General features: G+C 31.0%; 1 protein-coding gene and 1 long non-coding RNA gene across 7 annotated transcripts; one reads left to right on the forward strand and one right to left on the reverse strand.

Moving 5' to 3' along the window:
* Nucleotides 1–1,043: 1,043 nt before the first annotated feature.
* LOC136778901 (uncharacterized) lies at nt 1,044–2,691 on the reverse strand. Its single transcript, XR_010823500.1, has 2 exons — nt 2,520–2,691; nt 1,044–1,181 (listed from the first exon to the last, which is right to left on the reverse strand). It is a non-coding gene; the product is annotated as an uncharacterized lncRNA (long non-coding RNA).
* Nucleotides 2,692–4,818: 2,127 nt separating this feature from the next.
* Nucleotides 4,819–10,539, forward strand: LOC136778877 (importin-4-like). Of its 6 annotated transcripts, none has more exons than XR_010823497.1 (17): nt 4,819–5,020; nt 5,418–5,504; nt 5,576–5,683; nt 5,751–5,903; nt 5,967–6,152; nt 6,248–6,542; nt 6,609–6,766; nt 6,846–7,443; nt 7,575–7,810; nt 7,890–8,089; nt 8,165–8,505; nt 8,577–8,752; nt 8,811–9,019; nt 9,113–9,423; nt 9,520–9,912; nt 10,003–10,090; nt 10,161–10,539. XR_010823497.1 is itself a non-coding variant. In XM_066736030.1 (16 exons), exons 1-15 carry the CDS (start codon nt 4,967–4,969, stop codon nt 9,642–9,644), a joined length of 3,237 nt encoding a protein of 1,078 aa, XP_066592127.1. In that variant the 5' UTR covers nt 4,819–4,966; the 3' UTR covers nt 9,645–9,690; nt 10,003–10,538. The 6 variants fall into 6 exon arrangements, 2 of the variants coding, with proteins under 2 accessions (XP_066592127.1, XP_066592125.1); XR_010823498.1 differs by having other exon boundaries at nt 9,520–9,690; nt 10,161–10,538; XR_010823496.1 differs by having other exon boundaries at nt 9,520–10,090.
* Nucleotides 10,540–11,848: the final 1,309 nt, after the last annotated feature.

The raw sequence follows: 11,848 nt of genomic DNA on the forward strand, positions 1-11,848 counted from the left end.
TCCCCGCTACTTTCTCACTTTAATTTAGGACTCACGTAGAAATTTGTTTTCTTTTGCTATATATAATACAATAAAATTTGAATATTGATTAGAGGATTAAATTTTATTTTACAAATGGTTTTATTGTTATTTTGAAAGCTGAACACGAGAGTTTTGGTATTTTTTGCGGTAGTCATCTGGATGGAAGAATGCGCGTTAGGAAAGCGAGGAGAGTGTGCACGAGGTGCAAGAGGAGCCACTCAATGACTCTGACGACAGCCACCTTACGGCCTTAGGCAATTTCTTCAACGGGCTCCCTCCTTTTCCCATTACGTCTGTCTGCCTCATATAAGTATAATGTCATATATTGCTCGGAAGGATAAAATTCCCATGCAACTTTTCAATGCAACCAACAAAGTATTATAATTAGCTCTTCATAATCGAGAGCTAAAAACAGCAGATTTGAGAGAAATGAAAATGTTTAATATACAACGGGACTTATTTCCTCTCTTTTATCTTCTTAATGTTTTAGCGGCCGCGATTGGAAATTGTAAAATCGAAGACTATAAAATCTTTTGTAATAACTGTTTTTAATATTTCTTTCCACGTATCAAGCGCTTCGATGGAAGATTTGAGAAAAATAATAATTTAAAAATTATACAATTGGACTACATCTTCTCATTTATCTTCTTTCTTTTATAACCGATCGATATGAGACTCGTAAAACCGTGCACTAAAAGCTTAAAACGAGCGCCTCGTATAATCGAGTGGTATAAAATATTAAGCGCATCTCGGATATTATGAGAGCATCCACTTCGACGACGGACAACTTGAGCACGAGTGTCGCCTCTTGAACTTGAAGAGTAAAATCGAGATAGATATACTACAATGTTGAACAAAATTAAGGGATGACTAAATTAAAAAAAAAAATACTTTCATTCAATATTGCTATATCTGCATGAAAAATTGCTGAAATTTTTAGAACATGTATGTACAGATTATTGTTTTAATTTTAGGATATAAACAATAAGAATATATGAAACAATGGGCTATGTAAACGAATATAACATTAAAAAATAGTTTATTGTCTTTGATTACATGAATATAGATTAACCATATTAAGATTTTGGTCCAAACATTTTATGACAATAACCCCATTGTATTTCGCGTGCAACTTTGAGTGATTCTTCGTCATGATGAGGCTGCAGGTAAAATAAATAGATATATGTAGAAGATATTAGAGAATGTTTTCCGACGACAGCATGTAGAACCGTATTATTTGACTATATCACCTCTACCCTTATTATACTATGTTATCAAATTCAATAAAATGTAACATTGATGATTTCCAATCGCTTTGTAATTTAATAACTTTTACTATTTGTAATAAATGTTTTTTTCTTAAGTAATCATTCTATGTTTCATACTAAATTAAATGAAATACGATGGATATTATAGTCAATTAATTCCAAATCTCCTATGCGTCGTTGTTAAAAGACACTTTGTGTAGGAAAGTATTTTGCAATATAAAAGAATAGTATATACTATATAGCTATACTGTTAGAATGATAAAATATAAAAGATATCTCGTGTAGAAAATTGAGTCTCGTGAATGGTTCAGCTAACTTCTCTCTCTCTCTCTCTCTATTCTTTCAACAAACTTGATATATATACTAAACTATAGCTAAACGACACAAAAATCAATTTTTTGAATTGCATAATGGTCAGTCGCATAAATCAGTGGATCTATCAAGTTGCGATACTTGCGATTATGCGTTCTTGAGAAACTATGAAGGTTAAAAGATTCCAATCGCGATTCAGCATCATAAATCTGTGATCTACATGCTTGCAGTAGTAATGAAACAAAGCAAATAAATACGAATAACAATAGTATATTTCAGAGTTGAATTATTTTCGTGTGTTAATTTCCCCATCTCCAGCCCCTTACACTAAATCGATACATTATTAAAGACAAAAGTAGATCATCGATATTTTGCCTTTCAAAAGTTCTCAAGGACACGCAACAACCACATTAGAACCATGATATACGTATCGGTATGCCAAATTGTCAACCACCATATATAAACATTCTTACAAACTTATTAGCAGACACAAAATATGTTTCTAACTCATTTGTGTGCGTTCATTATAATGGCCTCCGATTTGTTACACCACTGACGTGTGTACAGTCAGGGACACGAAAAGCTTTGGACTTTAATGGATTGCACTAGTTCTCCAAGTTACCCCTTTGCCTATAATTAAAATCCTAATCAACAATCTATATATATACTAATGCGTATTAACAGCACATAACTATTTTTTAGCACTTCTATAAGTTTGCCAATGCACAAAATATCATAAGTAGAATAAGGGGATACTTGATAACTAATTTTAGCAGTTTGAGTGGAAAGCTTTCCGTAATAACGATTGTACTATATTGCTCTTATTTTGACGACTCTTAAATGCTTGTAGTATGACATTAACAACAACATCTTAAACTCTATAATGTAAAAATTATAATAAAATTTCTAAATAATTACCACTGGGTGTGACAAGCAAAATTGTAATTTATACTCTCTATATGGATCTTCCTCTGATATCACATTATTCACCAGAGTTCCAAACCAAACTAAAAGGAGAGCTAATAAGTGCACCTTCATAATGTAGCCTAATTTGCACTGTTGCTTCGAAGGAGTAGAATTTTAGACCGGTTTTTATATATACCAATGTCAGATAAATTATTACATAAAATAGTTTATCTTTTGTATAAATATAAACAAAAGTTTATCGCTATGTTGTAAAATGTGTGTAATGATCTAGCGACTGGAAAGTAATTCGTGCCAGCTCATCGATAACTATTCTATTTGGGAGAGGGGAGGGACAACTGTTATTAACTTTTTAGTTGTACTACTTTTAGAAATTTATTATAATACGTATTAAAAATTTTGCATTAGGAGTCTTCTTATTAACCATGCAAGAGAGCATCGCTATGAAGCAATGGGTTACTTAACGGAATGCCTTAAGGAATGATAAACCCTTTAAACCTTATACATTATTAGAGCCTACAAACACAATAAATATTTAATCCTTAATAAGACATAATTAAGTACTATCTCTATAGAACCACAATTTCATACAAGTTTTCTTCTTAAAACTTCTTAAATATTTATAGGTATATCAAGTTAGCACAAATTAATCTTAAATTGAATAAATATCTATATAGAAATGATATAAAATACACAGACACGATATTTTAGCGTTTATCCCCATGCATGCAGTAAAATTATTGCTCGTAGTTGTTATTGCTAGAAGCATCACGAACTTATCAATTCTTATTGCAAATATTTTCAAGATATAGCTTCAACTATTTTTATTATATATATATTATCGTAAATTTTTTCAACTATCACTTTATACTGTTTAACTCTATATCGAACAATACAGAGTAATTGGCCTTAATTTCTTTAAACCTCAGCCTAATTTTTTTGACATACTTTTTAATAATAAATTAAACCAAATATGTATTAATACTGAACACTGTGTAAGCAAATAACACAGAATTTATTTTGTATCGCTGCAAAAAGAACACCCTATATATTTATATGTATGTAATATGTGGATGGAGGGGATGCAGGAAAACTGTCGAGAAGAAAGAGCACTGGAAGGAAGGGGTTCGCTCTAAAATAATAAACGATTCGACGATGCGAGATTAGACCAAGTCAAGCACGAATAATCCTGTGACTTACATTTCCTAGGCAAAAGGTACCAAAATTCATACTGAATTTTACCCATGTATAATTTTATAAACTTAAAATCGTCTGAAACTTTCACATAGCGGTGTATCAGTTTTCCCCTTAAAAATATAATTGCAGGTAAAGACTTTGGAGCAAAACCGAATAAATCCATTCTTATGAAACCGTGCATCAGTGGGGGGTATTGGTGAATTTTTTAAAGTTAATTTATATAAATTGAGCAATTCTTAGCAATATTGAATAATTAAATTCTTTATTTAATTTTAATAAAAACTTCTTCTATAGTTTATATATATTATTTTATATTTTTACAAATTAACCGGTAATAACTAATGACACATAATTTAAAAACACTAGATTCACTCGGATTTCTTTTAAAGCTCCTCAGTTGGTCAGTTTAACACGATGATCAGAAATCCAGTCAGGACCTATTTTCCTACTATTATAAGCAGAACAGCTCTTTTAAAATAAATCTTTGTTTCTTTCAACTTTGAACTAGAGAAAACTTTCGATTATTATTATCTATAATAAAATTGTTTTGTAATGCTTTTTTTAATAAACTTGTTTATTAAAATTATTTTTTTTTGCTTTACTTTTTCTTGAAGTTATTCTCCTTTTACATTCAGGACTTCTTCAAATTACATCAATTTGCATATATATTTCATTTATTTAACTATCTTCTAAGATAAGCAATGTTGCTCTTCTATGATTATACTTATTTTTAAAAATATTATCATATACTAATTTAAAAAGAGTGGCAAGCAGCTTCTTCTTGTATATATAGCGTCATCTACATTGAAAGCACATGTAACCCAACCATTTTGAAATAAAAGATGTGATCGCTTGAATGAGGCTTCAAAATCATATTATTCAGCTAGCCTATTTTTATTAGCACACAATATTATACATATTCAACTATCTATTTAGTATTAAATAATAAATAATATTAAGATAGAACGCTTACGCATGCGTTACGAACGCAAGGTACATCGAACGTCATCTTTACCAACAGGGCAACAGGTCGAGCTGGGTCGAGTTGACTACGTTTACGTTACGAGAGAGAGAAGAGAAAGTGCGAATAGTGCGATCCGCCGTGGTGTGGTCGAGAAATTGATACGGGTGTATCTGTATACTGTATAGGCAGTAAGGCAGTGTGTAGGGTGGTTTGGTTCCGGCATTATACTAATCCGTCAGGGTTAAACAGTAATCCGTTTTCTCCAAATTATAACTAAAAAATGGAAGAAATAATATTAAAATTGCTTATAGCGGATAACAGCATAATTCAACAGGTACGTAAAAATATTTGACACTTTACATCGTGTAAGCTTTTTCAATCTTTCTAATGTCTGAAACACGTGTTCAGTCAAAATTAAAAAATGTTGCTTATAATTAAAAAAGATATGCACTGTCAGTATTAGTTTTGCATGTATGCTAAGTGTATGCAAATCAATTATTACAAATTTTATTCCTCAAGACCAACAGCCTTTTTGTTACAGGCTTAACCTCTTATACTTTAAGCTATGTTCATGTCAAAGTTAATATAATTAGTATGCAAGTCAGACTCAAATTTTAATAATCCTCATAGCATTGGAATGTACTCATATCCTGTTATACTATTAAAATGTATATTAGACTTACTCTAAATTTTTTATTAATATGATTTATTTATATTTTAATATAAAATAGGGTACCGCTGAGCTTCGTGAGGCTTTTAAAAAACCAGAAAGCACAACAGCATTGTATCAACTTATTCTATCTTCAACTACACCACAGGTAATATTTAAATTGTTTTTATAAAGTATCAATACAATTTGCCTAATGCTTGACACAATAATTATTTATAGATCAGACAGTATGCAGCAGTACTATTGAGGAAGCGATATGCAAAAAGTAGCTATTGGGTAAAGTTACCACAGGAAATACGTAATGAATTTAAAACTCTAATTGTACAGGTTGGTTTTATTTAATTTATTTATTCATTAGATAATCTGAAATATTAAAAAAATTGTTATCTTTTAGGCTTTAGTAAATGAACAAGAAAAGTCTGTAAAAAATGCAATTGCTCAGTTAATAGGTGTTATAGTAAAGCATGAATTGCCAAACAATGGCTGGCCAGAGATTTTACAATTTGTGCATCAATTAGCTACGAGTGAAAATTTAATGGATAAAGAGGTAAGGTATAATTTTTAGGAATTATGTGTATATGCATTTTACTAAAGAAAGATTTTATTTTAGCTTGGAATGTATACACTATCAATAATGACTGAGGTTGCACCAGATGCGTATCTTACCCATGCAAAATCAGTTGTAGACCTTCTACAGTTGGCAATCAGTGGTATACAAAACCTAGGTAGTAATGTTGCATATTATGTATTAAAAACTATGCAAAATCTTATTCCTTTTGTCGAAGGAAATCAGATTGTGAGTACTGTTTTTACACTAATAACCTAATAAAATTATTTTCACATAATTTAAGCTAAAGAAATTGAAAGTTAATTCAAGTAATATTATTGTAGCTTGTAAACTCTTATCAGCAAATGATACCTCAAGTTATGAATACTATACAAGCACTGACAGCGAGTGATGAAGAGAAGGCAGTTAAGAGTTTTGAATTATTAGATGAATTATGTGAAAATGCAATAACCGTTATAACACCTCATGTAAAATCTCTTGTAAACATGTGTCTTTCTATTGGTGTTAACCAATCTTTGGATGATGCTCTCAGAGTCAAAGCAGTAGGTTTTATAGGTTGGCTCGCGAGAACAAAGAAAAAATCAATTATTAAGAACAAATTAGTAGAGCCTATTCTTGGTAAGCTATTTATAATATAATAAAAGTTTATAACAAAAAATTATTGAATAACTGAAAATCGTTTAGACATGCTCTTCAATTTAATGTCCACAAAACCTGAGGATGAGAATGAAGAAGTCTATTTTAGTGGAGATAATGAAGATAATACTCCATTAACATGTGCCACACAAACCTTAGATCTTCTGGCTCTTCATTTGCCACCAGAAAAACTAATTCCACACGTGGTAAATTTGCTATCTATTTTAATCAATTTAATTAATGCAGACCAAAGTTTACAATGCTTGATTAATATAATATTTTTAGTTACGACATATCGAGCCAGGCCTTCAATGTTCTGATGTTTATGTTAAGAAAGCATCATATTTAGCAATTGGAGTATTAGCCGAAGGTTGCTCAGAATATATTCGGAATAAATATCTCGAAACTTTCTTAAGATGCATATGCACAGGAATAACGGATCCGAATCCTATAATACAAAATTCAGCACTTTTTGCATTGGGTCAATTTTCGGAGTATTTACAACCAGAGATATCACAGTATTCATCTGAACTGCTGCCTGTATTATTTGAATATCTTGGAAGAATATGTAACCATATCACACAGGAGAAAAAAGAACCGCCATCGGTTGATAGAATGTTTTACGCTCTTGAAATTTTCTGTGAAAATTTAAATGAAAGCCTGTTACCTTATTTACCTACTCTAATGGACCGACTATTTGAGATATTAAATGCCGATGCACCAATTCATGTAAAGGAGCTTGCTCTTAGTGCAATCGGTGCGGCGGCTTATGCCAGCAAAGAAAATATGTTACCATATTTTATGAAAATTATTTCAATCTTGAATGCTTACTTAACAGAGAAGCAAACGGATGAGAATTTGTGTCTGCAAGTTCAAGCAATTGGTAACTATTTATATAGTTTTAAAAAATAATTCTTAACCTTATTGAAACGATATTTTTATTTAAATTCACAAATATTCCTATTTAACTCAATCAATTTCAACAATCTATAATGCAATGAAATATTATTACAGAAACCCTTGGAATACTTGCTAGAACTATAGGAGATGAACATTTTTCTCCATTGGCTGGGAGATCTCTTAATCTTGGGATGACATTGTTAAAAGAGACCGATGATCCAGATATAAGAAAATCAATTTATAGTTTGTTTGCATCAATCAGTACAGTAATAAAAAAAGACATGGCAGTTGTATTACCTCATATAATTGAATATATGATAACCAGTATACAAAGTTCAGAAGGAATAGTGGTAGGTTATTAATTTACATTTGGTTAAAATTTCTGAATTCAATTCGTAAAGCTAAACTCTAACTTTTTTTTATCGGTAGCCTCATTTCAAAGAGAATGAAACTATTGCATTCCCGGTTTACGAAGATATTTGTAGCGAAAATGAGGATGAAGAGGATATTGAATATACAGATAACGAGGATGATGATGATGATGTAACTGGCTACAGTGTTGAAAATGCTTATATAGAAGAAAAAGAGGAGGCCATTTTGGCTTTAAAAGAAATTGCTCTACATTCTGAGTATGTCATTGTTCAGTTACTCCTCTGTAGTATTAAGAACACATATTGTTAATATTAAGCTGTTATTTTTCACAGAGAGGCTTTTCTACCATATCTTGAAAAATCATTCGAAGAAACGTTTAAATTAAGCAATTACCCTCAAGAAGATATTCGAAAAGCAACAATAGAAGCTCTTGTGCAATTTTGTAAGAATTTTTCAAAGATTAACACTAATGAGGGTAATAGGGCATTAGAAAAAGCGTTATCAATTCTTGTACCAAAGTTGTCAGAATTAGTTAGATTAGATGATGAGCGATCAGTCGCGATTAGTGCTTTAGATGGATGTACGGAGCTTTTAAAGGAATTCAAATCCGGTGTATTAACTGCGGATGGGCATAAAGAAGCTATCATGAATTGTATAACAGATGTATTATCAGGTAAAATATATATTAGCTGTGCAAATCAAATTGTTACAAATATGTTGAAATTAAAATTATGTTTATGGTAGGTAAGACCGAATGTCAGGATCAAGAAGATGCAGACGGTTTGGATGCTGAAGCTGAACAAGACGAATTATTGATAGAATGTGCAGGAGATTTACTATCTAATTTTGGAAAATCTTTACAGCCGGAAGAGTTCTTATTATACTTCCAAACGACTTTACCTATGATACTACAACGATTGGTAAATTTTTAATTTATTGGATATTTTTCAAATTATATAAATGAATAAAATATTTCAGAAAAAAGAGAAGTCCGAAGCGCAAAGATCTTTTGCAATTGGTACAATCTCAGAGTGCCTGTCAGGACTTAAGCACACGGCTACATCATTCGTGCCTCAGCTTCTTCCCACGTTTTTGAGACTAACTGAAGACTCAAGTCCTGAAGTGCGTAATAATGCAATTTTCGGTATTGGCGAATTGGCGTTCCATGCAAAGGACGCAGTATTTCCGTATCCTTATCAAATTGAAATTCCTTTGGAAATCTTCAAATAGAACCTTGATTATTTGATTACAGTTTTTTCCTTAATATTAACATATTATAGGCATTATAATGATATTTTACAAGCTCTGTCTCGTTTGATTGCCAAAGAACATCATGCGGGAGCACGAGACAATATCGTAGGAGCAATAGCTCGACTTATTATTGTGAATTATACTATTGTACCGCTTGATCAAGTTTATCCGGTATTTATAAGTCAACTACCATTAAAAGAAGATTTCGAAGAATACAAAGCTGTCTTTAAAAGTATAGCAACATTGTATCAAGCTGGTCATGATGTTTTAAGACCTCATATTCGAACATTATTAAAATTGTCCGTCTCTATTTTGCATGAGGAAAAAACAAATGATGACGGTAATTTTTAAATTTTTAAATTTTTAAATATTTAAATATTTAACATGTCTTACTTTCGAATTTCATTTCATTAAAATATATTAAATTTTCTTACAGAAACCAAAAGTCTTATCGTGAAGTTCGTCAAATGTGTACGGCAAGATTTTACAGAAGAATGGGATGCTCTCTTAGCTGAATTACCAGCGGACACTGTTGCTAATATGCAACAAACGTTTTCTTAAGAGTATTTACGTCATACAATTAGAAATCAGCAGTCCATTTTATAATGTAATGAATTACATTATTATTTCTAAATTTATTATATTTTATGTTAAATTACAGTTATTTAACATTGAAAATGATAATTGATCATAAAAGAAAATTTATTCAATATATTTTCTATTAGTCCCAACAAATTGATTACAAAATTTTACATTTTTAAACGTAATCTTAAAATGTTCAATAACAGAAAGTAGCAAATTAAATTACGCGTAAATCGTCCTATATTAAGTATGTTTTGTCACTTATGTTACCATTTTTTTTTATTATTTTATAAAGGTGTAGTTTTTTTGGATAACAGTTTCAAAATCTTTATTTCAGATACTTATCTTAAAAGAAAGCATGTTTTCGTTAATTTAAATGTGTGCCTTTTAATCAGATGTTCCTTGCATTCCTGTTCATGGTTGAAGTATGTTTCACTCTATATTTATGCTACTTTAAATTATGACTTCTTCGAAACAATACGAATTTTATTTTAGGTAAGTTATGCTATAATACAGTCAAAATGAGGGAAAGAACTGTTGCTAGACACAGCTGCGTTTATGTTTATTAAACATACTCTCATTGCTGTATAAAATACAACGTAGAGATTTATGTAAAATACACGATAAGGTTAATAAAAGGTTTATACCTTATGATTTTTATAAAACTTTCTTATCAATTTTATATCTATAACCAATGTAACCGACAGATTGTGCTTAGCAATTGGCTACGCGATTGCCCACACACTCAATATATGTGATTGGACAAAGCGAGCTTCGGCAGATTAAAATTGAATCGCTTCAATCAGAATGATATTGATATTTTTCTGTAAAAATTATCCTATCTAAAGAAAGTATTTATAAGTTTGAATTAGTCATATTGCTCCCATTTAAACCAAACTTAAAATAGATATTTTGGCTCTGAGAATAACGTGCTTGGAGAAAAAAAAACATTTCGCCATCGGTAAATGAATCATATGTTAAGAATGCAGTGCAGTATTTTTGGAGTAATCTGTGTAGTTTTAGTAAAAAAAAATGACTTTAATTATTTAAAAATAATATCGTGCTATATACACGTGTTAAAACTGTAGTTTGAAATAATTAAATATGTAAAACTTTTCATAGGATCTCAGGATTTTCATGCGGTTTAAGCGGTATCGTGTAATGCGAGATGCTATCACCAGCTTTATCACGAAATACCTGATAACTTACCGGTCAGTAGAGTTTTTACAAGCCAACCGTACATTACCACTTGATCGAAAGTCGTTGATCAAAGCACGGCCCTTGAAATTTTAAGTCAGGTCGAAATAATTTTTCAAATCAATTTTAAAAAATAATCAAGAGTTATGCAACTGGGCAAACTGTGTATCACGACGGATTACAAAGGAGTTACAGTATCTTAAAACAAACTTAATACCAAAATTGCATACAAGTTCATCTACTTTAGAAAGTGACATTATTATAAATAGATGACACGTGAAAAGTGATGGATTTGAATCTGACCTAAATTTCAAATCAGCAAGGTTTTAGATAAACACGCTTCGAACTACATGCAAAGTTTGACTGAAAAAAGTCCACAAAATTAAATAGTTTTTACCACAAATTATCATAAACTAAAATTAATAGGTGTAAGTTATGATATCTTTGAACATTCTCAGCATGTCAAACAGATATCTATCAGAAGATATAATCTAGATACACGACGTTATTATGTGCGGGCGAACATACTGACTGAGGTGATTATCCGACAAATTGCCTTGAAATATGAAAGAAATCTATTTTTGACAAATACTGCAAGAATCCATTAATGTAAATATAAGACAGTGTACAAACAAAACTGAAATAAAAAAAATCAATAACTATAAATGAAAGAGGGTCAGTCACCAAAAACAAAATGTTTAAAAATTAAGGATTAAAAAATCTGTAATCGCTAAATCACAAAACCTGAGTGAATAAAGCAGGGAACAAAAATAACACTAATAAAAAGCCTAGAAAGTTAAAAGGAGAGAGGAGGAGGATAAGGCTTTTGGTAATAGAACGGAAGTCGTAAAGTTTTCGTGAGTTTTAGGGCATTGGGCGCAGAAGAATTGGTAATTGGTAGAATGGCGAGTGATGCTGGCGAGCGTCCTTGGTGGTTCCAGCATGACTCGAATTGAAAAGGAGCCGTAGGTGTACGACCCGTGTCA

The sequence above is a fragment of the Prorops nasuta genome, unplaced genomic scaffold, assembly GCF_024137725.1.
Source record: "Prorops nasuta isolate Cenicafe-Biocafe unplaced genomic scaffold, Cenicafe_Pnas_1.2 PNAS00015, whole genome shotgun sequence".
Taxonomy (NCBI): Eukaryota; Metazoa; Arthropoda; class Insecta; order Hymenoptera; family Bethylidae; genus Prorops; species Prorops nasuta.